Below are 26598 nucleotides of genomic sequence, written 5' to 3' on the forward strand. Positions count from 1 at the left end.
GACGGGTTGTAATGGAGGCATTTTGCTCGCGTTAGGGCTGCTGGTCTCCGCTGATCAATCTTTCTGGCAGAGGTGGTTGTACAGGAAGAGGCACATCATTAAATAAAAAGAAGAAAAAAAAGCCCAAAATGTCCCCTTTCACAACGCGCAGCAATTTGGGTCCTCCATTCGCACGCCCCGAAATTCATTCGAGTGCTATCATTATGCAAGTACAGCACAAATTGTCCAAGACCAAGTGAAACTATTTATAGTCATCCCAAGGCCTGAGAGCCAAGTGTGCCTAATGGCGTAATTTGTATTGTTAATGGTAATGCACTATCAGTTTGTTCCATTTGGCTTTGCACAGGTGCAGTTAATGGGGGCTCGGCGAACCGCTTCAGTCGACCCCGAGCTGCTTGCGCTGCTCCGCAGAGGATATTTTTAGGAAGGACCACGGCTCCCTCTGGTGGCTCAGAGTCGGAACAGCCTGTTCTCTACCTGGAGTCAAGGTCAGGGGAGAAGCAGCTGGTTCGCTGAAACAAAAAGAACCTCCCCCCTTTTTTTTCCTTCTTTATTTTTTATATACAGATAAAATCAAGTTGTCTTATTGTGACAGGAATACCTGCAGAGTCCTTAAAAGAAATCCAAAAAATCATAATAAAAAAAAAAACAGATCCCACAACTGTCAAAGAACAGCAAAGCAGAACAGACTTTTGAATTATTCTGTTCCTAATTAACCTCCAAGCTCATCAGCCGCAATCAATATATAAAGTGTGGCCCTTTTTTTCTTCTAATTGAGATGAAGTAATTATCAGACTGTATTCATCTCGTTAATGAAACAATGTTCCAATATGCCTGCGGCTAAACTGTTAATTGAGTTCTATTTTCTGAGACCGGCAGCCTCTCCTTGTGTCCACGGCCACAAAGCGTCAAATATGGGTTGGGGGGCCCGTTTGTGCTCGTCTCCGTGCCGACACAAGAACAGGCTGTGGACCGGTGGAGCGCGCCGTCTCTCCCCGCAGACACCCTCCCTCCTCCCTCAAAGTGCCCACCAGAGGGGCGGCAGGACTACAGCCGACCATCCCGTCCCCAGTCTCGTACATTCAAGTGCTGCATGTTGAGTAAGATGTGCAGCGAGGCCATTATTCTGTAATTATGGAGCCAAAAGACGAGGAAGAGCTGCGGGGTTCACGGAGGTCACTGCAAGAGGCCCCAAAGACAAGCACGACCGCACTTATGGGAGTGGAACCTTGAGACATTCTGTAGAAAAGAAACATTAAAACGACTAAATTCAGGCTGTTTGGCTCGACAAGACTGAGATAGCAATCTCCCATCAAACAGTCCATCCAGCAGTTGGTGCATGAAACTGAATGAATGAATGATTGAATACAGACATTCATGGTCACCAGAGTATGAACCTTAGCGACTTTTTCCTCCGGTGACCCGCCGTGACATTTCTTGTTTTAGCAAAATGTTTCACGGTCAGATTGGTTGCCATGACATTGCCTTCACACATCATGAGTTGCAATTCCTGTTGTCCCATTACATTTCCTCTTGCGCATCAATATTCCAATGTGTCCCAATACTTTATTGGTTAAAGACTAAATACGTCAGGCCTCAGCTGTAGTTTGCGTGAGGCAAATGTTAGCAGGGCAACATGCTAACATTTAGATGGATAACATATTAGATCTGCTAGATAATATTTAATAAGCTTGGCGCTGATAGATACGCCTGGTAAGCATACCTGTCTGTATGTGTATTTACGAGTATGTCCACAAGTTGTGCTGTTGTTCCTAACGGGACAACAAAATAAACAAAATAGTCTTATATTTGGTATTTTAAAAAGGCCCTTCTATGGGATGGCCACAGGAAATTAGCAGTATAGCTAAAAATGCTGTAATAGACAGCCTTGGATAATTGTTGTGCAATGTTTAATGTTCTTTGTCCCTACTAAATAAATGTGGAAAAAAAAGATGCTATGGAATGATATCACCATCATGACACAAGTAGCAGACAGACAGCTTCTCTTAGAAAGGAATACAGTGAGGATCAAAGGAGCCAGGAAAGTTATGCACTCACTCATGTATTCATGTTTGGATTGTTAATGGGGTGTGAAGCAGAAAAGGAACACTAACTGCAATTCAGAGGAACACACACAAACAAAGAGAAAACGTGATTGTGAGCTCACCCAAAAAAAAGTTCATAACTTTGTAATAAAGGCACTTTCAGCTCTACCTCCACCTGTAACCCTGGACTCAAAACACTACATGTGTTTTTCATTAGTACTCTTCTCCTGCTCAAGCTGTGGTCATGTCAGCGCTACAACAGCAGTTATATCAAAGATAATAAGCACTAAAAATTGAGAATATCTCAGAAGGATACAAAATAAAAAGACTTGTCATGCACCAAAGGATGCAATGGTCCAGTCTTTGTTTCTTTTGCTTCCAATTGGTCCAAAAACCCATTAATACAGTATGTACAAATGCAGCTAGGATTTTTTTGTTACAGTTTTAACATTTTAAACAAGAATTTGTGCACCTAAAATGGAGTGTGCACGTGTAACATGTAGCTGAGAGGCTTCTGTCAACCCGTCAGAGATTTAACTACCGTTTTAAACTAGTTGAGGTTTGACGCTTTTATCTTGATGCTCCAAGATGTTTTGGTATTTTTAGATGCATCACACCCCGATCTGGGTTTGAATTCTTTCTCACCGTTCAGACTCACTGTTTACATCCATGTTAAGTTCTCTCAACAGCTGCTCCCGCCATAAAAAAACAATAATTAGACACATTCCTCACAGAGAGGCCACTGTGGAGTCTGAAAGGAATATTTCTGCACTGAAACGAGGTGAGAAAAGCATTCACCAGCATCACTTGATGAACTGGCTCCCAGTGTAAATTACTTTTAAATCGTCTCTCTGTCCCAGCTACCTTTTGTTAGTTCACTTTGGGGTAGATCTTTTCGTAGAAGAAGCTCTGAGCCAGGACGTAGAGTTCCCCATCTTTTTCCCGGACAGCGTGGGTGCGCACAAACTGAAACTGTTCGAGTGCAAACTCGTAAAACTCATTTTCAATTTTCCAGATGTCAGACTGCTGCAGCTTGGCTATTGTCTCTTTGGTGGGGGTCTTTTTGTCCGTGGTCTTTCTCAGGTGGGACTTCTTTCCTGGGGGAAGAACAGAGGGAGGTCCTGATGTCAGTCTCACTTTGGAGCAGAAACAGCTCAGTAACATCGGCGTTACGCTGGATGATGATTTCACTACCGAGAGAGCTCACTAGTGGGCGCCACAAACAGAAAAACAACTTTCAACCCAAATGTTATAATAACCACAGTTTGGAGCAGAAATAAGAGGACAATAACCCTGAACAATAATTTACTGTACAAACTAGATGAAGTGTAAATAAAAATATTAATCTGGGACTGAACATAATGAAGATCATCATTGGAATAAGTTCTATTTAATTACAATGGCCGATGCGCTGATCCGTGGCATATGACTGCTCCGGATCCCATGTGCTGCAGGGCCTGTTTCATCATTAAATGCCACTCGTGTAAATTGAGCACACTGAGTGCCCCCCCCCCCCCCCCCCCCCGCCCCCTCCCTCCTCCAGTGCCCGACCTCGAGTCCGTACGAGTCCGTACCCGTTCTGTAGAGCTCCGTGGCTCCCTTGAAGAAGCGGGGCAGCGCTGCCTCCAGGATCATGATGAAATCCTCCAGCTCCTCCGTGACTCCAACCAGCAGGTACTGGTTCAGCAGGTTGGACTTGGCCTGCTCCAGAGCCCATCTGCTGCCCGCAGTCCTGCACACAGAACGCCATCAATTACGGCCCAAAAAGGTCAATGATCACTTCGGAAGTGAAATGCTCTGTGATAAGCTTCACTACGTGCTATGTGGCTGAACTATAGGGGGAAAATCTCTAAATACAATATTTCAGGGACATGTTCCTATGGCAATTATTATGTTCTGTTTCTATTAGTATGTTCTGTTTCTGTGATTCTACATTCACAGAAATCGTATAAGGCAGTTGCTTTGTGGATACAGCCCGCAGCTAGGGATGTCACAATATGACATAAATATTACGATTATTGTCAGAGGAAATATCACGGTTTTACAGTTATTAACACAAGCCTATATCTAATAACAAAAATATTCATTTTCATATTAATCGAAAAAATAAGATGGTTTTGATGCGCTGTATTTATTCAAGTTTTTCACCAAAACCACTTTTTATAAGTTTGCACGTGTCGTTATAACAGCTGTTGCCGTCGACGACACTAGCCCTCCTAAATGGCGATTTCAACCTGGACAATGCCGATCTACAGATTGCTTTTCTTTGCGTTTTTCTTGCAGTAAAACTTGTTTTCCGGCACACTATGATGGTTAAACTGTGTAATTAATCGGCAGTTCACACGACATTTTCTACATCTAAACTGCTCCGACGCTGTCGATTTAGGGATCTTTCTGGCAGATGTCTGTATTTACAGCTCTTTACAGAGTGGCAATAACCTCCGAAACCAAAAACCCAACGGGCGTCCTGCCCTCATTCACATAGGCTGTGTTTTAGTGTCTGATGTGGCAGCTGCAGCACTCACCAGCACTCCGAATGGTGGCCGCAGAAGAAGGGGATCTGAAGCCAGAGCTTCTCCGGGGCACAGTCGGACCCGCCTGACGACACACACTCATCAAAGGTCTGCAAGACAACAGAGGCACCGTCGCGCATTTCCGTACGGCCGAACAATGGGCATCGAACAAAAGGGTTTGTTTAAATAAATAAAAGACCTTTTTGTCTCCTTGTTTCCTTCGTCGTAGACTGGGTCTGTAGTCGTCTCCAAAACGCAGGAAGTAGTAGTACGACACCAGGCGCTCTACGGGGTCCCGCACCACATTTATATACATGGGCTTAACCTTTGCACCATATCTGAATTAAAAAAAGAAAGGAGTTGACACATTTAATTTGCATTGAACAGACACTTGAGGATTAGTTTAAAGTCCAACAAACATCAGAACACGAAGCCGCTGTCTAATTAACAGTGTTTATTGCACTAAAGAAACAGCTTTTCCATCAGTGAAAGGGGGGCAGCATGGGGGGGACTGAGACTGTAAGTTAACAGGCGCTCTCTCACTGAAGAACACTTACGCCATTAGGATAATTACCTGTGATCACTGAAATGATAGTGTCAGGGGGAGATAAGGACAACAATGCAATTAATCAACGCTCAAGCACACGTTAGCAATCAATACATGACCTCGCTTTATCTGCTCTGCAAACTGTCTGCAACGCATCTGGATATTAATGGTATTACAGGAAATGAAGGGCTTTACTTTGAGAAGTCCAGATAAGCTACATGGCCGTGGTAGAAGCCGGGCTTCATCTCTCTCCACGAGGTGACATTCCTGACAAAGCGCACCTGTAGCCAAAGATAATGGAAACTAATCACGGAGCAGCAGGGAAACTCCAGCAAATGGAGAAAAAAAAAACACAGCAGCAAACAGAAAAAGAAACACTGGGACAGAGAAGTGGAAATGGCTTGCTTTGGTGAAGACTAATACATTTGTATTCCTGCTCAAAAAGGACATGGACTCATTTTCACACATTTCAAAAGGATGGAGTGAGTCTTTGTAGTGTAAGATGTTTTTTTTTTGTGAGAATTGATTAAATGGAAATCACATTGGCTCACAATAAGAGGCAGTTGTGTTCAGTAGATGATCTCAAAAGGAAGCTAATGTGTTAAAAAAATGTAGCAACAGGCGATGTGTAGTTAGGCGTCTCACTTTCATTAGTCGTACCTAAATGTAGGTAGTAGATGAAATGTTACTTTCTGCAGGAAAAACACTTGCGGTTGACTGAAGTTAGGCTTCAGCAAAAGTAGAGCTGATGCAACTGTGCAATGTGGCGAGTTTAGTTCAGCAGCGTTAGTTTGACATTTTAAACCGATGCTCGACTGCTGCTGATATTTCTGGGGGATCAGCCTGCAACCTCCGGTTCTGAAAAGCTAAGCCGATGCAAAAGGTAAACATGCATTCTTTCTAACGGCCATCGGGGGGCGACTCCTCTGGCTGCAAAAAGAAGTCGGTGAGAAAGACTCGACTCTTGATTCATCACCTCAGTAAACATCGTAAACATGAGTTTATGGTCTCCATCTCTAGTTCCAAGTCTTCATCAATAACACATGATGTTCATTCAGCAAATTATGGTAATTTCGAGTCAAATAGGCCCGAAAGCAGGATTTGATTTAGGGCGGGGCTACCTTGTGATTGACCGGTTGCTACCATGGCATCTTAGCACTTTAATCCTTTCACTTTGGGTTTTCTGTTCATGAACGTAAATTGTAACATTTTGGTTGCCTAAAATTGTTTTGTTCAGAGTTTGGTTGTCCTTCTGGTTGCAAAATAAACAAGATGGCGACGGCCAAAATGCAGAAACTCAAGGCTCCAAAACTTTAGTTCACAAACCAATGTCTGCTTCTAATATATAGTTTATGTTTAACTTGGATATCGCTGCATGTGCATCTCTACTACAAAGAGCAGAGTACTTCACTGCCTTATATTGGATGTTGCATTCTTGCTTTTGTTTATTTAAGAGAACATTAGCTTTCCTTCGTAAAACTATCGATTAACATGCAGACACAGTGAGGTCCTTTCTTAGCTCCGAGTAGTGCCTGCAGTCTTCATCTCAAGCTGCATACAACAAAGTCCATCAATAAGGTGGGACGGACTGAAACATAACGTAATTCACTGCTGCCGGTAACCTTATCGCTGAGAGTGCACGGCGGCAATTGAAAGAAGGCAACTCGGATGAATAAATCAACATTCTTTCCGACTGAGAGCATCTTTTATCTACATTATGGTGGCAGGAGATTAAGAGGAAAATGTTCAGGGACATTTTAGTAAGAAACACTGAAGCTAAAAAAAAAACTTGTCTTATTTATTGAAAAATGAGGGAGGCACGACCCCATCGTCTACAGTGGAAATTACACTCGTGGTCACTAGCATTAAACCAAAATTACACTACATTCATTTATAATATGTTATAATGGTGTACCATCAAAACAAGCTTCATGATGTCTTACATAAATATAACAAGAGCACCAATTCCATCGGTTCACATCAAACGACACCAATTTCCGTTGGATTCTGAGCAGCTATCCTACAACCACCTCCATTTATTACTGTTATCTTTGACACACACTCTGCAGTTTGAGAGAGCAGAAATATGACAAAGTCAAGCACATTGACCAGTTTTTTGGCTGAGCTAAATGCTATTGTTGGATACAAATGTTTGAATGTTCCTGGAGTAAAATGAGTTGGGCCTCGATGCGCCAGCAGACTGATTCTTTCCCCTTCGTCTCCGTTTTATCATGTGCAGAGGAAACAGACTGGTTGTGAGATGGGGGGGGGGCAGCAGACGGGAGATGGCAGACGGGATAATACCTTGGCACTAGCAAGCCAAAAATAACACCAGCAATAGCTCTGAGGCCTTTACACGACGTGTCCTAAGCTGCACTTACAGCGAAATGAATGCACCCAGTGTAACAGGCTGTAACATGTGTTGAGCTGCACTGTACTGACGGACATGCAAAGCTTCATTCAAAACCCTCAATAAAAGCGTTTTTTTTTTATAATACCCTTGACAGCAACAATCTGGTCCTTTGTTGCTCCCTCACAGCAAGATGGGCCTGGGGTTCAATTCCCTTCTGTGAGGCGTTTGCATGTTCTCCCCGTAGCAGGCTTCCTCACAAAGTCCAGAGACATAAAGCTTAAGTAAATTACTCTAAGTTTCCCGTATTGGTGTGGATGTGAGCGTGAATGACTGTCTGTCTGTGTGTCGGCCCTGCGATAGTCTGGCGACCTGTCCAGGGTGTACCCTGCATCAGCGCCCCCTTGTGACCCTGAACAGGATAAGCGGTGAAAGATAGTGAATGGATGTCTAAAAAAAAGTGTTACAATTTAAACCTTGTTGAAAATTTGGCAAACCGAGGATACCTTAAATAACATGTCTTTCCAGCCAACTTCTTGCCGCCGCCCCCTCCTACCATTTCCTGACAGGTTGTGTCTCGATTCCACTTCACATACATGTATTCATTCAAATGCAGGGTTTCACCACGAGATGGGCTTTCTTCACAAAATCCGACCAAGGCACACTGAAGCACCGTGTTTCTTTGTTTAGGCAACGGTGTCCTTCTCAGACCTACAGCAGTTGCTAGAACATCAATATTGTTTGCCACCATTCAGTTATTAAAAGTTATTGATCACAAACTTTTAACAACATAAACCCTGAATTTCTGTTGTGGAATGTAGGTAAATGTACGCATTGTATATAAAGCATAACATAGATATTATATATAGATAGATTTAGATGAGTCCTCTTGTTATTGGTTAATATCCCTCAGGGGGGCTATTGCCTTCATTTAGAGCTTTCATGGACAGAACAAACAATATAATCAGTAGCTCGAGTCTCCTTCAGCCACAGAGCTATTTTAAGCATAAAAAAAAACATTTTACAGAAAGTCTCAGCATAATATTTTCATGACCCGATCATCATGATGTGTTCGTGATATGAAAATAGCCATTCAAAGTAGGCTCGGTGTGGGGTGCGCATCCCCAATACACATTTTTTTCTGGCAAGGTCCGGCAAGGTCCCAGCGGTGACCGGACAACACCGTGGTGGCGACCTGTCAATCATAAGGCCTTTTGCCGAGATAATAAATCAAGTAGAGTCATTTTCTAATAGACTATACAATCAGACTTCTTTACGCAACCTGAGGAGTCGCTCCTGCTCGTCAGCAGGAAGAATGCAAGTTTAGGGAGCTTCTGCATTGTCCTCACTTTTCAGACCCAAGGGTTGCTGATGTCAGTCAGTATGTGTATGTATGTATATATATGTAATTGGGTGACTGTGCAGGAAAAAAGCTAGTTTCCACACTGTCCATTGGATGTTTAGCTAAAAGTCCTTTAGTTATTTTTTTCAATTTCAAATCCATAAAGCTGGAGCAGTGACTACTATAGTACGACTGCACTTTCTATCTATTTATCGATCTGTAAACAACTACTGAAAACCTGTCCTTCAGTGAATGATGATATTATTGGATTGTGTGCCGAACATGAAGCCTTTAATGAAATTGCACCATTTGATCGAAATTAGGAAAAGAAACTGCAGCCCAATGAAACGGTCGTCCTTTTATCCTGCATGTTCTTTTACAAAACTCACTTACAGATCTAAACGACAAGCGTATAGTATTAAAAAAACTCCCAGAAATACAACCTACAGCCCGAGACTTAACCAACAAACACCACAGCTGAAAGTTCACACAGATGTAAGGTCAGCATGTTAATGGAGCTCAAAGCCTCATTATATCTTTCAGAGCATATTTGTGTGAAAACGTTTCATGTTACAACTTTGGCCACAACAATGGCTTATTTTTAGTTTCCCATTTTCAGTTGCGATGAGCAAAGAGCCCATAAGCCCCGTTATATGTGGAGCATCTGTTACGCCAACAAGGGGCCCTTCTCTCTGTGCTTTGTTCTTCTTCTCTTTGTTGTATTAAAAACAGGATTAGTAGTATTATGAGAGAAATGTGCTCATGTGAGAGGTGGAGTTTAGTTTCTATCTAGCAGCTTTTATTGGCAGGAAATCTGTATTTACAGTTAAAGTAAAAATTGTTTTAAATGAAGTCATAAACTCCGACCTTTCATGTATTTTGACATCTGTGCACATGTGTGGTTTTAGTTTGCGCTACCACTACATCTAAAACCCAATAACGGCGGATGGCCTCACCTGGTCTTGTAGAGACAGTACGGGATTGTTTTTGGTTGTGTTGATGTGCAGCACGTGGAAGCGATTCTTCCCGCACAGGTCGTAGGCGATGTTAGTGAAGGATGTGCTGGCCGTCTTGGGCACTCGGTTGTAGATGATGACCGCGTCATCTTTCTCCGCCGGCGGCGACGGTTCCCGTCCGGCATCTTCACGGTGACGCTGCTCCACTTCAGCCACCTCGTGTCTGGCAATAGTGCGTTCTGTGCGGGCACAACAAATAAATAGATATTTAATATCAACTATCACATTTGTATGCTTTTTGAAAAGACTCTTAAAAACAGCCCACTTTCATTTTTCGGTTGTTTGCAGCAAGCGTTTCTAAACATAATCATTGCGACGTTTGATTTATGTGATTATGGACTGGCTGACATTCTCTGCTTCCTGGATTTTAATGAGAAAACAAGTCAGTCGATGCTTGTTATTTGGCAGCACACACGGTAGGTGTGAGGCCACCGACACTGCAATTAAGAAGAAAACAAAAACAAAAGGCACATATGTTGAAAAATGAAACAAGTAGTTTTAAAACAAAGTCTCGGCTTAATTAAGGAAAAGCCACAACGTCCTTCAAATGCAACAACATTGAAACAAGCAATTAAGCCGTTGATGATCATATTGACGGGAGGCATAATTAAAAGTGTTTTCTCCCACTTCTCGGCTCTGTTGAAATGTTAATTAAAGCCAATTACTGGAATGGCCTTGACAGTATCTCTTGGATCAGCTGTGTGTCGCTCGATGTAATGCAGCCAGTGCTTCCAGTGTCTGAACATGAGGGGGGGGAGAGAGAGAGAGAGAGAGAGAGAGAGAGAGAGAGAGAGAGAGAGAGAGAGAGAGAGACCACATAGCTGCAGGATGTTGGTTGCATGCATTGACAGGCAAGATGAAGGGATTTTGCTCTTGGCCCCCGTAATTTCTCTCTCCTTACAAGATTGCGCAGTAACCGTAGAGTCTCATTCTACTCAACGTGGGTTTAGCTTTACTGGAGTGCAACATTTACTTCTTTCCAACTACTCCTAACAAGTACTTCTGCACAGTAAGACATGTTGTGCAGCAATTGCAATGCAAAGTGTAAAAGTCCACGATAACAATGTCTCATAAGTAGCCAGCCAGCAGTCTATCCAGCAATTTAAAAAGGGAGAAGCAGAATTCCCTGTAAATAAATATGTGACACACATTTCCTAAACACTATCAGCCTGCTATACGGTTGGTGTCCCGCCTTCTAAGATTGCAAATTAAGAAGGAGAGCTAAAAGTGTTGAGACAGATGTCTTTTTCTGGTTGCTACAAGAACTCACTGCAAAAACAGTGTGCTTGATATGCCAATTTTGTAAAATTCTTCAAGCCTGAGCAACACTTTTGAGTGAATCGTTTTTACATTAGAATTACTTTTGCAGAGCGGTGCATTCAATGTTCAGCAATGAGCTATTATTTTGGTCCAAAAATAATAAAAGCACTCTTTTATGCTGCAAATCTTCATAAGCACTCGTTTGCTCTCCAACATGTGTGTTGTATAATGCGTTGCAGCATGTCCTACAAATCCATTGTGTTACAAGATTACCTCATTATCATTAATTACCTGGTTTGATTGCGAAATTTAATTATGTAAAAAGAAGAAAACATGATTCGCGTGCAAAATACATTGGCAGGGTATAATTTTGCCTTTTCTAAGTAGTTAGTCAACAATAGGTGCAGAGAATAATTTTACTAAAAACAAATGAATATGTTTTCTTTGATCAAACTTAATTTTTCAAAACAATTATCTCAATGTGGGTAGGTTAAAACGTTATCATTAACCGTATATGCTTCGAGTATTGACACTAAATATAACCGCAAACTTTTGCCACAAACAGCACTTTTAACGAAGACATTAATTACATATAACATATGCCCCCCATGTTTGGATCTAGACGTACCGAGTCTGGCTCTGGACTCCTCCAGCTTCTGGATCTGGTTCTCGATGAAGAGCATCGCGAGCGCAAACACCAGCACAGCCGCGAGCTGGAACTTCGCCGGCAACATGGTCCTGAGAAGCGCCATCAAACCTGCGGGTGAATCATTCCACGGACTCGATCCCACAGCGAGGCGTCTCAGGTCATTAAGAAGCTAAGTTGCTACTTGTGTTATGCAGCTAACTAGCTAGGCTAACTAGTCCAAGTTGTTTTACTTCGCTGCTAACTAGTTAGCGTTATCCGTTTAGCGTCATTAGTTTAATAGTCAGCGGCCGTCCAACAGGATTAGCCCCCCGTTAGCTAGCTTCTCCGCTAACTATCGTTATTAAGCCAAGTAAAGACGCTCGTCACTCCGTATTTTAAATTAGCTTTCTTCCTTTAAACTCCCCTGACAGCACGCAGTGTCCAAACTCCCAAACTCCTCCAGTTAGGTTCAGGTGCTTGTTGCAGCAGGCAGCGCCACTGAAGGCTCACAAACAATGTTAAGTGCGCTTTACCGCCACCTACTGGACCGGAGGTGGTGCCCCACGGCAAAAAATGGGCAAAAACAATAACAATCAGCGTCGAAAATATAGGTTTAAAAATGTTTTATTCCCTGCACAACTATTGCAGTGTTAGCTGTGGGTTTCATTATTGTTATGTGTATTTCCTTTGGTCTGTCACTGGCTCTCAGCGGTCTTTTTTAAAGCTCCATTCCTCCCCTGACACATTAATCTTATCGCACATCTCCATCTCTGTACTTTATTTAAATGCTGAACGTGTTCTCAGTCTTCCCCAGTGCATGACAACACTGACACAGCTTTGAAGGTCCCTTACCACAATGTGGTGTGAAACGTGCCCACGCCTTAAATAATGATGTTTGTGTTAGTAAATCATGCACAGGCTCTGGTGGTTAAACGTGACATGTACTTGAAATAAATTACGAGTGTGGTTATTGGATGTTTACATGACAGCCTCAAGGTCCTAAATCTTTTTGAGAAGATTACAAAGGAAAAAAAACTCAGGCCTTTTACATTGGTCTGTGCCATAAATCAACCAGGTCACGCGTGACTTTCTGAACTGTGTCAGAGGAACTCACATTTATTGACATAACTCCGGTGACATAGTGAGGTATTTCGTCTCATAATAGATGAGATCCACACCTCCAATGTCCAATCACAGCGGAGACCAGTAACAGGAAGAAGTGATGCTCTGCTATCTACACCACTGATGACAGGTATGCTATATTAAACACGTTTGCTTCCTCATTCACTGTGTGGAGGGAAGTGTGTTGAGAGAGCTTAACGATATCCACAGAAAATAGGGGATGTATCACTGTAACCATAAATTCTCTTTTTATTTGTTTTTCTGGATCTCAGGTTTTGATCGCCTCGTGCTTCATGAACACGACTAGGTCAACCAGCACACGAGGCTGTTGGATGTGACAGAGCAGAAATTTGCGGTAAAACTGGGTTGACTTCCAACAGTAATTTCACTCTATAGCCACAAATGCTTTGAGCTCTAAGGCCCAATAGAGAATGTGGGAAATTCCATTTTCAACATCAAGTGATCCCTTCCAAAATGTACTCATAGATTTGCCTCCCACGATGACCTTTCAACAACCATCGTACTTAAACAATTGAAAAATTCCTTGACCACGGCTACAGTCTACAAATCAGTTAGGAATGTAAATTGCACATTAACAAACAATACAAAATAATACAAATGTAGGCCCAAAAAACAAACAAGGCAGCCAGTAGAATGGACAAGTCAGTATATTAGTGTTAGGACATAAACCACTTCATATCTATAATACTGGGATTGATGTAGGTTTATTTATCTTCTTTGCCATTGAAGATTCATGAAAACTAAATTGGATCATTATCAGCCAGTACAGATCTTCTGTCTATATTTGAAACCTACTCTTCTCTCAGTCCCTGGTTGAACGGGATTCAACATGATAATATTCTCTGGTGTAGAATGTCAGATTTGTTCTGCTTAAAAACCTGCAGACTGAAGGGAAAGCTTTGGGCGTCCAAGACGGACTATCGCACGGACCAATGTGCTTCGTCTAGGACCAAGAAAGTTTTGAATTATGATGACACTGTATTTCCTGCTCGTCCCATGCTCTTTAATGTGTATATTGTTACTGATGAGATTAATGTGGCTAAGCCTGATGCGGCGTGTCCCAGCCTCCACCCACAGCTGCACGGCTCCATTGTTTCACTGCCTACCTCCGGGGTCTGTTCTGAGCTCCAGTCGTTTTCCATTGACAACAGCACCTATATAGCTGTAGCTGCACTCTAATCCTGCCTCCCTTGCTGCTGCTATAAGACCTGATCCTTTGCTATTGGAGATTCTGTAAGAACGGAGAGATACACCATTATTATTAATTCAGAGCAACTTCCTGTTAATTTTGACTTAACTGCAAGTAAAATCTGAGACGTTTGGAACTGATTTGCACTTTGTAATTGACAGGTTTTATCCTTATCTCATATCAAATTGCATCAACTCCACGGTCTATGTGAGGGAAATCTGTGGCGAAATGATTTGTAGCTGCTGATTTGTGTTAAGTGGTTATTGTCCGGCTGCCAAGTTTAGTAAGCTAATGAAAAATAAATACCGTAATGCAGTTGTTTAAAGACACTTTTAATTGTGAACTATGAGTATCACAAGCTCCACACAAAGTCAAAGCAAGTGAAAAAGAGGACAGTAAAAATAAGAATAGAGGCTAGTAAAAAGAAGAGGTGGGCCGTCTGGGCTCTGATACATCTCAACCAACACTCACAGAACGGTGATGCATGTCTCAGCCAGTAGGGGGTGCCAGAGTTTCAAAGATAAAGACACATTAGTTGGACCACACGGTCAAACTTTACCAATTTTCATCTGAAGTAAAACTACAAACTCACTTTAAAAGAATCTCCATGGGGCCAAATCTAAAACAGATCAGTGCAACATGTGTCTGCAATTAATACATATCATACAGGTCTTTTAGTTTTTTTAAAACGATTAAAATAGAAATTACACTATTTTTGGTTTTCTTTTTTAGAAAACAAAGTTAAATTACCTGAATACCTCAAGGGACCTAAGAGAAGCATTCACATAAAAATACATTTACCAATGATTGATGAAGATAATTAATCAGTAATTCACCATTAAAATCCTCTTGAAATCTGGGCTTCAAAAGGCCGGTTCTTATTGATGCACCCATCCCTAGTGGAACAACGCATGTCCATGTAGTTATAATCAAATACTTTGTGTCAGAGTTTCAACAATCTGAATATCTAAAGGCCTTGCAGAAGTGTTACAATAATTCCCAGTCTCTCACCCGAGCTCTCCATCCGTGAGCCATACTGGAGATATTAGAGTGCCAGGCCAAGCCACGCCTCCTCTGACATGGAAAAAGACTAAGTAGAAAAGGCGCTTGAAAAAAGGTTTTGTCACATTGTCTTAACGCGGAGCTATTACTAAATTTAATTAAAAACAATAAATGAGTCGCTTTAAGTGTAATTAAGTGGTACCACCTACTTATTACTTCCATTAATTGTATTATCAAGAAATGGGATTTCATGCAAATCATCTAAAACCCTTTTCTGCCCGTTCCCTGGGAAATATAGACATATCCCAAAGGAGTGACAGAGAGCGTGTTGCCTTGGTATCAAAGACCAGTCGAGAACAAGGCTTATATCAACCATGCGCGGCCTATCTGAGGAGAACCATTTACTTTATTCAATTAGAATGCAACAATTATGTTATTCATCATATGATGCTGGAGGGCTAGAGATAACTACCATGGATAAACTGATGGCCACTACATTTTGTTTTGATAACACTAATGGGATAAACAACAACACAATATTCAAAAGGGTTGTTTTTTTCAGATGTTTTGATGCTCTCTTTTATGACCGGATACGTACAAATGAAATGTGACTTATTCTGGTGAACAGTGGGTATAATTTTATTTTTGTGTGGGAAACTTTTACAACGTATTTAAAACGTGCAGTGTTACATCTTTTCCATAAAATTCTTTAATTGAATGGTGGAACAGTCAGTGTATGCGTGTCTTCACATAGTTATATAATTTTTCTCTTTTAGAAATGTTATTCTAATTGTGCATAAATACACATTACGCATTCTTAACACAAAGGCACATATCAAGAGCGGATTGCAGATGCTATTCGTAAAGCTCTAGCTACTTTCAAATTAGTGATTAAGTAAATTGGCATACTTAAAACTGAAGAAATGCCCTAGCTAGTCAAGACTGGAACCGAACTGATAAAATGTTACACTTGTACGGGGCCAAAAGATGTATCAACATTATCAGACAATCCTTTTGATAGTGTAGGTGTGACTTTGTTTCATTTACATACAGCTTGTATCCATTTAAGCTAACCTCATCAACATTATGTGGTCATTTAAGCTAATGGTATTGAGATAATGTTTCACAATTTGAGCTACGCTGGGTTCATTTTAGCAAAATGTAATTTCACAAAAGTTTGCAATGCAACAAAACAGCATTTTGATCAAGGGTCAGGTAAGATAGGACAATATCATCCCATTTCCTCTCCAGTGTAAACGGCGCTATATTAGCAAGCTAACATTGCTTTTGTTACTCCTAGCTACACAACAGCTGCACCTGGCATTTACTGGGTGTTACAACAACAAATCTCTAAATGATAAATAGTTTGTTTTGCAGTTTGTGATGCATCAATCTCCACTTAGTTAACACAAGGCTAAGTTTAATCCACTTAGTTAACACAAGGTTAACTTTAATAGGTTACAAACAGCTGGTGTGCCCGGTTCCGGGTTCAGTTTATCAATTTCTTCATATCTTTGAATTATACAAAATAGCAATAGAGTTGTTGTTTTTATTACACCAAAAATATCACAATACGAATCACAAAACAACACTTGATAACTAGGATTATATGATGTTGTTACAAATATATATAAAAAAAACACCATAAGTGTTAAATAGCCAACTTAAGGTAGAGAGAAATAAGAAAATAACCACTCTTCCCATGAATGCCGGGTCTAAAACTAAAGAGAAACATCATCACAGAGCAGCAGAGTATAAAAGAGACGTATCCATAAGACTGAACTGATTCTACACGTAGTCGAATCTCTGGTTGGACATCCTTCCCTCCACACTCTGGGCCTTGTAGGAGTCATGGTAGGCTGGACGGGATCTGGGGTCGGTCTTGTAGATAGTGTTGTGAGAGGCGGCTTTGTAGGCCATCCCGTCGTACCTGAAGAATAGCAGAGCACAAGCAACTTTAAATAAAAGACAGACAAGAACACTGAGTGTAGTTTTTAATGTATTTTAAGCTGCTGGAGTGAATTAGACTCACACTAGCTCCCTACCTCCTCATCTGAATATCCCATCACTCATGATATACTGCTTGATATTGTTCAGCTTTGTCGTATGTCAAGACTTTTTTTTACAGCTGTGAACATACAATCTGCTCTAGTCTTTTGCATGTAGCATCTGTTTACTAGACACTTCTTTCAGAATCTCTCCTGTATATCTAGCGGCTTACTCATCACCGTTACTTTACTGCACAGAAAGACAAAAGTTCATTAAAAGTTGCCGCCTAGTGCTTATAAAGGTCAGAAAAGGTCACAGTTAATGCAGCGTACTGTTGCTTTCCATCCTGGGTCATTCCGCGACAGGCCAGACACATCATGATGCCTCCAATGAACAGGATGCCGCCGCCGATCCAGCCCACGAATAGAGCGGGGCCAAAAGTGTACCTGGAAAAAAAACGGTGGGTTAGTAAATCATAAAATGCTGTCGCAGATAAAACCGCCATCTTAACTCGACTTTACCTCGGGGTCAGAGATCCTGAGAGTCCACCGATACCCCCTCCACTCATACCAACTCCTCCCATGCCGTACCCGCCATCGGAGAACGATGTGAACCGAAAACTTTGCACAACCAAGTTCGCAAAGGCTGACACCCCAGCAATGCCACAGATCCCTGCAAATCAAGAGCAAACGGTGGGATGAGCGCAGAACGGCATCGCTTCAGCAACGGGACGAGACACTGAACATGACTGCACCTCCAAGAAGATTCATGATCCCAGCTGTCAGAGTCATTGTTGCTTTGATGCTGTCGTCCATGCTCCCCATTTTTAAGCACTTCATTGAAAATATGGCGATCAGGCAGCCGATGGCTCCGAGGATAATACCAACAATCATCAAGGCCCTCACGGCCTGCAGGAGAGCTGAAAGTCAAAGTTACATCGTTCAGAACATTCCCCATCACGTTATGTGCCCATGAAATGGATTTGCAAGCCGTCAATATAGATTGGCAAAAAATAACACAAGTACACATTTATTTAAGTACCGTACAATTCGGAGGTACTTCAACTCTGCTTTATGGAAAATAGCTTTACTCCGCTATTTTTATTTAACCTCTACTAATTACTTAGGAGGTTAGGATTTGCAACGCAGATGCAAATGATCAATAAATAAAGTCAAAGTAGTTATAAAACTTCCCAACAGGATATAAAGTTGTTTCAAATTAGCACCATCTCGACCAGCTACAACACAAAATGCTGCTTACACATGCGTAATGATGATCCTATACAATAGCAAAACACAATACTATTTAAAAATAACATTTTCAAGTATTCTACTATATTGTCTGACTTTCAAGGAACCAGGGATATCCTGGAAACAAACTTATTTTTTCTTATATATTAACTTTAATATAGAATATAAAGAAAAAGTAATTACTGTAATTTCTCAAATTCAAATTGTATTTGCCTCGCAACATTTCATACAAAGGCAGTCCTTGCATGGGTACTGTATAATACAGGTCAAATACATGTACAATAAGTTAAAAACACACACAAACACATCTACACAGGCATATGTACAGAACTCCTGACACGTATAAACATAAAAAAAGAACAAGCACATGACTTCAGGCGGTGCAAAAAAGTATTTAGTCCGCTCCTTATGAACTTCTGAAAGTGTTGGTTCAAAAACTCACGAAATGTCTTTCTACCCCAGAAATGAGCATTTCCCCGAACAAACTAATGCACATGTATATCAAGAATATACTTTAAATGATGTTTAGAGAGCTCAACACTCTTGGAATTCATTTACAATTCAAATACATTTAAGAAGAAAGTGAATTAAGAAAGAAGAATTTCTTTTTTCCAGCAGCAGCGATTTAAAAACTCCTAAATCAAGGCACCACGAGTGAAACATATTGACCCAAATGCCATCTTTCAATGGCCTGAGATATTGTACCTGTATTATTCCAGACTTAAGCCTTTAAGACCTTATGTACAATATGCTCGACACTACATTCCGCTGTTAAGTACAGATTGTGGAAATGTACTTTACATTGTGTGACACTCCGGTAAAGCTTGTGCTTGCTCAGCTAAGCTTTGGATGTCTCATCAAATTTCCATTTGATTCCGGAGAGACACCATCTTTTCTGCAGCCCGCTGCATTTTTATGCAGGTGGGAAATGGAGAAAATCTGCCCTAAAACCTCCCGAATATTCTAAAGTACCTTCCGGGGTCCTTTTGGAAAATGTTCTCCTTAATCCCACCATGTGGAGAAACGTTTGATAAATGTCTTCTTCTCTCTGAGTGTAATTCTCTTACCTGGCAGTCCCAGGATGGTGAAATACGGCCTACACTGCGTTGTACCGTACGCTGTCCCTACACACGAGTTCCACAACCCAGAATAGGTGTAAATATTTGTCACAACTGTGAAAGATCGATCCTGCAAGCTCCACATGTCCATTGCTGTTGCAGCGGAAATCAAGAAAAGCCCCAACGCGGACAACATGAAGCCCATTAACTGAATGATCGAGGCCGCCATCTTAGAAGTCCCGCTCAAACGAAGTTACCGCCAATGTCGTGCAGTCGTGAAATGGCAGCGTCTGAGCTCCTGCTTATCTGTATGTGTGCTTCACAGCAGGAACAGGTCTTATCTGATGTTTACCACAGTTTCCGCAAGTCTTTGTCCAGGTTTCGGGTAAACTCTGGTGATGACAATTCCCCCAACCCCTCTTATTAACAAAGGGCGCGGTTCGAGCAATCATCATCATTTTCTCATCACTCTCAGGAAATGGTTCGATATATTATTTTTTCCCTGTAAATGTCAACTTGATGATACAACGGCTTATTTAATTCCCAACCCCCAAGTCAAATTTGAGGATTTTCTGCTGTCAACCAACAAAACATCAACATTTTATATATTTCTTGATTTATTTTCTTCCCTGAAGTCTTTCCATCCATGTTGCGTCTGTGTTGCTCATGACAAAATAAAGGCATACCTGGCAGTCCCAAAATGGTGAAGTACGGTCGGCACTCTGTGAAGCCGGAGGTCTGCCGGACGCACGAGTTCCACAGGCCCCAGTACGAGAACACGGCCGTCACGGGGTTGTCGAAGAGGTCTTCCGTCGACCACTGGTCCATCCCTGTCGCCGCAATTATCCCCGCCACCCCTAACACACTGAGAAAGAAGCCCATCACCTGACAGATAGTGGCCGCCATGGTGCTGTCTTTAGTCGGATGCTGAGAAAGAAAGAAAAAGCCCACTCTGGATCCTAAAGCCTCTCTGCGCTGCGGCTGTGTGTTTGAATATGATATCGACAGGCGTGAAGTCAAGAAATACTTCACCAGTGACCCCGCTTGTTTGCACACAGCCGTCATGTACTGAAGCAGTTGGGTGGAGCGTATTAGTAAAAAAAAGATTAGTGTTGCTTGTTATTCCATAGTCAGTAAAAGGTGAACATGGTGTGGTGATTTCATTTCATGAAGTCACTTCAATGTTTGTTGATGCTAACGGTGTTTGTTGAAAACCTGCACTGCTGCTGCTTATGGGTTTTGTCGGCAGCTTTGCTTACTTCTTAGTACTTTAAATTAAAAATGCCTTTGGTAGAAGCTGTTATGAATTCAATCCATCAAGTGTCAAGACCCTGAAAACCTATTCTCTCAATTGGCTTCTCCCCACGAGCGCTGGGGTTCGAACAGGAACACACAATTTTGGGTGATTCCACATGAAAGAGTTGTGTGTTTGTTTTATCGTCTGGGTTCATTGTTTCGATAAGCTGGGAAAAAAAATAGGCGTCATGTACTTTTGTGCACCAATCCGGATTCAGCAGTACCCGCACCCACACAGTCCCGATGAAGCAATAAGAGCTGTGTTTTGAGGCTTTTAAAGGAATAGTTGTATCTACTCAAAACAGCATCTATAAAGCTCATAAAACTATAAAGCATGTGGACTATAGGCGTGTCGTTAGGAGGATTCGTTAATGTCGTACAGAACCTGGCTAGCGGTTTCCCTCCGTTTTCAGCCACCGTGCTAAGCTAAGCTAACCACCTGGTAGCTGTAGCCTTATTTTTACCTGACAAATGTAAGACCTCTTACAGATGTGACTCATCCAACTCCCTGCCAGGAAGTGAATAAGCATATTTCCCAAAATGTAAAACTATAGCTTTTGATATCTAAATGTTTTTTCCTGATTGTGGTTAAACCTGAAAGTTGGGATGGGCTGGGATGTGGCAATACAGGCAGGATGCTCGAACATGCAAATATGTTCTCCCATTACATTGCAAAGAATTGCAAGGTTGAGCATTAGATAATAATATGTATGGAAACACCTTGTAATAAGGCATTGACATGAGCCTGACACTAATTGAATGCTCATATTTAGGTGTATTCATTACATAATAATATGTATGGAAACACCTTGTAATAAGGCATTGACAAGCCTGACACTAAATTAATGCTTGTATTTAGGTTTATTCAAGCCTCTTGATATATTATATCTTCACTGTTACAAATGTGAAGCTTAAACTATACCAGTTTTGTTTTTGAAGCCCATTTACAAGTTGAACATTGCCCTCCACTGCGTCTCAGCAAGGCTGTTTCAGCGATACTATGACTGTGTTGTTGGGGTGGCACAGGCAAAAGTAAATACTGATATGATTATACTGATAATAGTGAACTGAAACCAATTTGCATGTGGCGGATATGTCGAGGAGAACTTGAGTCACAAGGACTTTATTGAAACTGGGTTGGGGCCTCGTTCAGAGAAACACAGCCTGTATTGACACAGTATTTACATATTTAATAAACATACAGAAATGTACCTTTGTTTAACTTGAGTCAGTCGGATGGAGGACGTGTATAAACATGTTGTTATTGGATATTATTCCCACCTTATTTTGTATATTTTATTATCAAATTATCATAAATATTTTGAGAATAATACAACATGGGGAATATATATATATACATATGTATGTATATATATATATATATATATATATATATATATATATATATATATATATATATATATATATATATATATATATACATACATATGTATGTATATATATATATATATATATATATATATATATATATATATATATATATACATATGTATATATATATATATATGTGTGTGTGGTTACTTTTTATATATATATCTTAAAAGTAACCACAGCTAATTCATTAATTCATATTTACATTGTAAAATGTTACCAGAATCTCAGCATTTAGTCAGTGCAAGTATTCAATAAACAATCAATCTCAGTGCTGTGAGTAAAATCCACATAAGCCAAAGACAAGTGGCAAGTAAGGTTAAATAAATATGTTTAAAGGCAGACTTGACCTCTCAGGTAACCCTAAGCACAGTAAATCACTAATGAAAGGATTGTTGCAGTCTTGTTCAAATGACCCACCCAGTCTCTCTCCCCCCACCAGACACACACACACACACACACACACACACACACACACACACACACACACACACACACACACACTCACATAGGCGACCTGATTTGCTCACTGTCAATAGAAGTCACAGTAGCATGCTAATGATCTTTGCTGTCTGCTGGGCAAAGCCATTTATCCCCCCAGCAGGCTGAACCTTAAACAAACAACTTTTCCAGCATCTGCAGGAGCCACTGTTTGCTTTTCGCCGGCTGCCCTTGTGAAATGCTCGTGAAAAGAGACGCTACTTCACACATGTGTCTACAATCGTAAGATGTGTCCGTTGTGCAGGTGTTGGTTGAATAATACAATAAATATGCTTTCTTGAGTGCTAAGAAGCAGTAAATCAATGCTGAGTGTTGTAAAATAAACAACTAAAAACAAGAAGGCCCCAAACTCGTGTTCTTCACCCAAACTTTGATTAAACCTACCGGACTCTCAGAACCTACAGAAATATGATGCTCGAGACATCTGGAATATTTCCTTTGATGGAGCGGTGCAGCCATAAAAACATCAAAGAGTGTTCGATTTGAATATTTCACTCTGTGCAAACATCGTACATCACACAGTGAAGCTCCAATGAAAAGTTGGAACATGCTGATACAGAACACATGTACAATACTGTCAGACGATACGGACTACGGCCACAATGCATCTTTTAGCGCTGTAGATGCGGTCAAACAAGCACAGGACTTTCAATCAGGAGACTGATGTTCCGTGTCCCAAAGTTACTTAATGGGATGTTAGTGAAGTGATTTCCGTACTTACTGGCTCTGTGAGGCTGGTGAAACGTCAGCAAAGTGATTACAACTCATTACAGTAGCAACTGAATGGATTGCCATGACCTAAATATGTGTTGCTAATTTAAAACATTTGTTTCGACATTTTTACAAAAAAAAAAGATGAATGCTAACCTCATGGTGGCGCTAGAGTAAAAGTCAGGGGATGGCTAAGTTAGTGGGAACATGAATGTCAAAACAACAGGTCATGGCAATCCATTCAGTTGTTACATATTCAGTGACATATTTTGGTCAGGACCAAGTTGGTGGACGGACCAACTGACCAACCTGGAGCCATGTGGTCAGTATGGCAAAATAATCGGGGGAGCTATCAGCTGATTGAGTGGAAACAGTGTATTAAGGGGTTCAAACTTGATAGTGAGTCCTCCCGGATGCAGCCCCCACAAACAGCGTCATATAGTGAGGCGTGCAGCATAATCTGCTGTCATTTTCTCCGACTTTGTCAAAGAAAAAGTTCTGGTGACAGACCTTGGAAGAAAGCGTCCACACACCAACTTTCTTTTATTTTGAACTCAGAGTCAAGAGCTCCATCACCACTCGGGCTACAATAAGAAAACACTAGAAAGAGATGTTCGAAAAATGATGAAAGGCTGCCTCGAGGAAGAAAAAAAAATTGTAGAAAAATGGCCCATTTACTTTCTTCCACCTTTTGGGTGCCTAAATGGAGTTTTATTCCGCAATCATAGCACTGCCGCCCGGTGGACACTAGAGGGCAGAGTGAGCGCAGAGAAGCGCAGGCTGGGCCTGCATGGCGCAGCAGGGAGCAAACTTGCTGGGAGTGTGATAAGAAGTCCTTTCACGTAACATGGCCCGGAGTGAATGTGCTGTTTCTCCGTTGGGGCATCGGGAAGTGCTGCAAAAGAATATGAGCGGGTCAGGAGGAGGACAATCAAGATATTCCAGTACATAGTTCCCTCCGTGCATACGGGTGTATGAGACAGAAATCAGTAAAGGAATCAACACAGTTACTTGTATTTGCTTCTAAAAGACAAAACGAGGTTTGAATGTGAGCGAGAAGGCAGACCTGGTGGTCCGGTTGCTTTCTAAATGCATCAAATGAGTTCCAGCTCTCACCCACTTCCAACAATGAACACTACCTGGGCAGCCAGGGAGACGAAACACACACACACACACACACACACACACACACACACACACACACACACACACACACACACACACACACACACATGCATCCGTTACATTTGAAGAATGGGAGAAAACTTCAAAAATCCCTGAGCAATTAACCAATCACAGTCCAGCAGGACAGCGTGACAGAGTGCACACATCATTGGTCGACAGGCTCGCATCCGTTATGCTTTCAGTGGGGCGAGATCTAAATTAGAGAGCCAATTAACTCTGCTAATAGCCCTCTCCTACTTAATCTGGGAGACAATGGGGATTGAAGAAGAAGCTTTTACAATATCCTCTTTCTGCCACGATTCTGAGGGGTCTGCGTTTGCCTCCTTGTTTTCACTTCAATTAGCCTAGTGCTTTCTATGATTAAGTACCTATAATTATTTTTCAATTAAGGCTTTGATCTGGTGTGTACTGTATACAGCTCCTCGGCGTGCCTGGAAGAATGAGGATGAAACAGTAAATTTGTCCCCTTCTGTGTTGTGTTGATGGGGGTGCAAGTGAGATTAAGCTCGCAGAGCTGCTGGTAGAGCTGCCGCAGCGGAGTTGGTTAAACATTGACAAGATTCTTTCTTTTTTTTCCTTCATTTTATGTGTGCAAATACCGGCATCAAACTTTTTTTTTGGACTACTACATGTTCAATGCATCAGCAATGTTGATGCGACCTGCCTTGCCATAAGATAGTATGTTCATTATTCTAATATCTGATAATTTTTTGGTGCATTTCTAAGATGATCAACTCATTTTGTCACAATTTTCAATTTCAAAGAATCAAAATATAACTTTTCCCTTTTGTAACTTGAAGCTTGATTCTTTTCTTTATTTTAAATTCATTTTCAAATATATGCATGTAATGTGAGATGTATATGCTTATTTATAAATGTATGTATTGCCAATTCAAAACAAAAACGTAAGCTTGTGATTGCCTGCTGTGTGTGTGTGTGTGTGTGTGTGTGTGTGTGTGTGTGTGTGTGTGTGTGTGTGTGTGTGTGTGTGTGTGTGTGTGTGTGTGTGTGTGTGTGTGTGTGTGTGTTGACCTGGGTGGCATGCTGCTGCATAAAATTGCCCCGGCAGGGATGAATAAAATTGTACTGAATTGATTTGAATTGACATCCATCGGTGTACGAATTGCATCAACTCTTCTGTTGAGGTTTTTGTATACAACATATTTAAAGGTACAACATTTTCAAATGTAGTGGAGTAGAAGTATTAAAAACATAAAAAAAGTCCAGTAATTGAATAAAACCAATTTGTTGTAATTTTAACAGGAGGGGGTTCGTTTCGTTCACCCGCAACGAGTGAACCGCATCCCATGAACGACTCTTTTGGTTCATCAAGACGTCAAAGACAAAAGTAAAGGAATTACACATCCTGTCGGCTACTTCAGCACCCTGGACAGCACCGTGGATTCATCAAAACACAGTTACTACTACTGATATTTCAGAGCCGCGGTCGGCGCCACAGATTCTAACTTGCACAAACCTTATTCAGAGAAAGGGACCAATGAGTCAGGCAGACTTTCATCTCAACAACCCCTTCTGCCCCCCTGCATCCTCTCTGCCACTAGAAAATGGATGGCAGGTTAACAAGGGACATGCATTTTGGTCATTTAGCTAACAAGGGGGATGGCACCGCCCCTTCCATCCGCCTTCAAATGGAGTAAAAGTACTCATTCACTTTCCACCACTGAAACAGGTTTCTTTTGTCCATACTCTTGGGTGATGCGCCCAATCAGCAAAAACAAAGCAAAGCGCACCAGTGAAACAAACAAAACAAGCCCCCAAAAAAACAAAGTGCCTGATCCTCTCATGCACAACGAGGTACTTAATAGCACTTACAGCCTATTATAATTCCTCTGTTTACCCAGTCTACCTGACCTGGAAGGTAGATCAAAAGCACTGTGATGTGCGGGGTAAAATGACAGTCCGGGTTAATTATCTATAAAGCAGCGGAGGATTATAAGAATCCACAATAAAATGCAACCGCGAGGGTGTCGGAGAGGTGAAACGCGCTCTCTCAGGGGGAAGGCCCAGGACCTGCCCCCTGACAAGAGACAAAAGGAGAGAATGTTAAAAAGTCAACCTGGAATCTGTGTTTGTGTTGTTTTCTCTACATATAATATATCATATTCAGTTCAATGTGACTTTACAGGTCTAAGCATCTATTATGACTAACACATTAAACTG

General features: G+C 41.4%; 2 protein-coding genes across 2 annotated transcripts; both read right to left on the reverse strand.

Moving 5' to 3' along the window:
* Window positions 1-588: 588 nt before the first annotated feature.
* On the reverse strand, window positions 589-11825 carry LOC306738793 (heparan sulfate 2-O-sulfotransferase 1-like; the record flags this gene model as incomplete). Its single annotated transcript, XM_079220711.1, has 7 exons — window positions 589-3142; window positions 3620-3777; window positions 4571-4668; window positions 4758-4896; window positions 5301-5386; window positions 9754-9992; window positions 11702-11825. 7 exons carry the CDS (start codon window positions 11823-11825, stop codon window positions 2916-2918), a joined length of 1071 nt encoding a protein of 356 aa, XP_079076837.1. The 3' UTR covers window positions 589-2915.
* A 4998-nt stretch (window positions 11826-16823) lies between these two features.
* Window positions 16824-20238, reverse strand: LOC306739101 (claudin-18-like; the record flags this gene model as incomplete). The annotated part of the gene is made up of 5 exons (XM_079221053.1): window positions 16824-16965; window positions 17357-17470; window positions 17546-17696; window positions 17779-17943; window positions 20019-20238. The coding sequence occupies 5 exons, from the start codon at window positions 20236-20238 to the stop codon at window positions 16824-16826; spliced, it is 792 nt and encodes a 263-aa protein (XP_079077179.1).
* Window positions 20239-26598: the final 6360 nt, after the last annotated feature.

The sequence above is a fragment of the Taurulus bubalis genome, assembly GCF_910589615.1.
Source record: "Taurulus bubalis genome assembly, chromosome: 7".
NCBI classification, from domain to species: Eukaryota; Metazoa; Chordata; class Actinopteri; order Perciformes; family Cottidae; genus Taurulus; species Taurulus bubalis.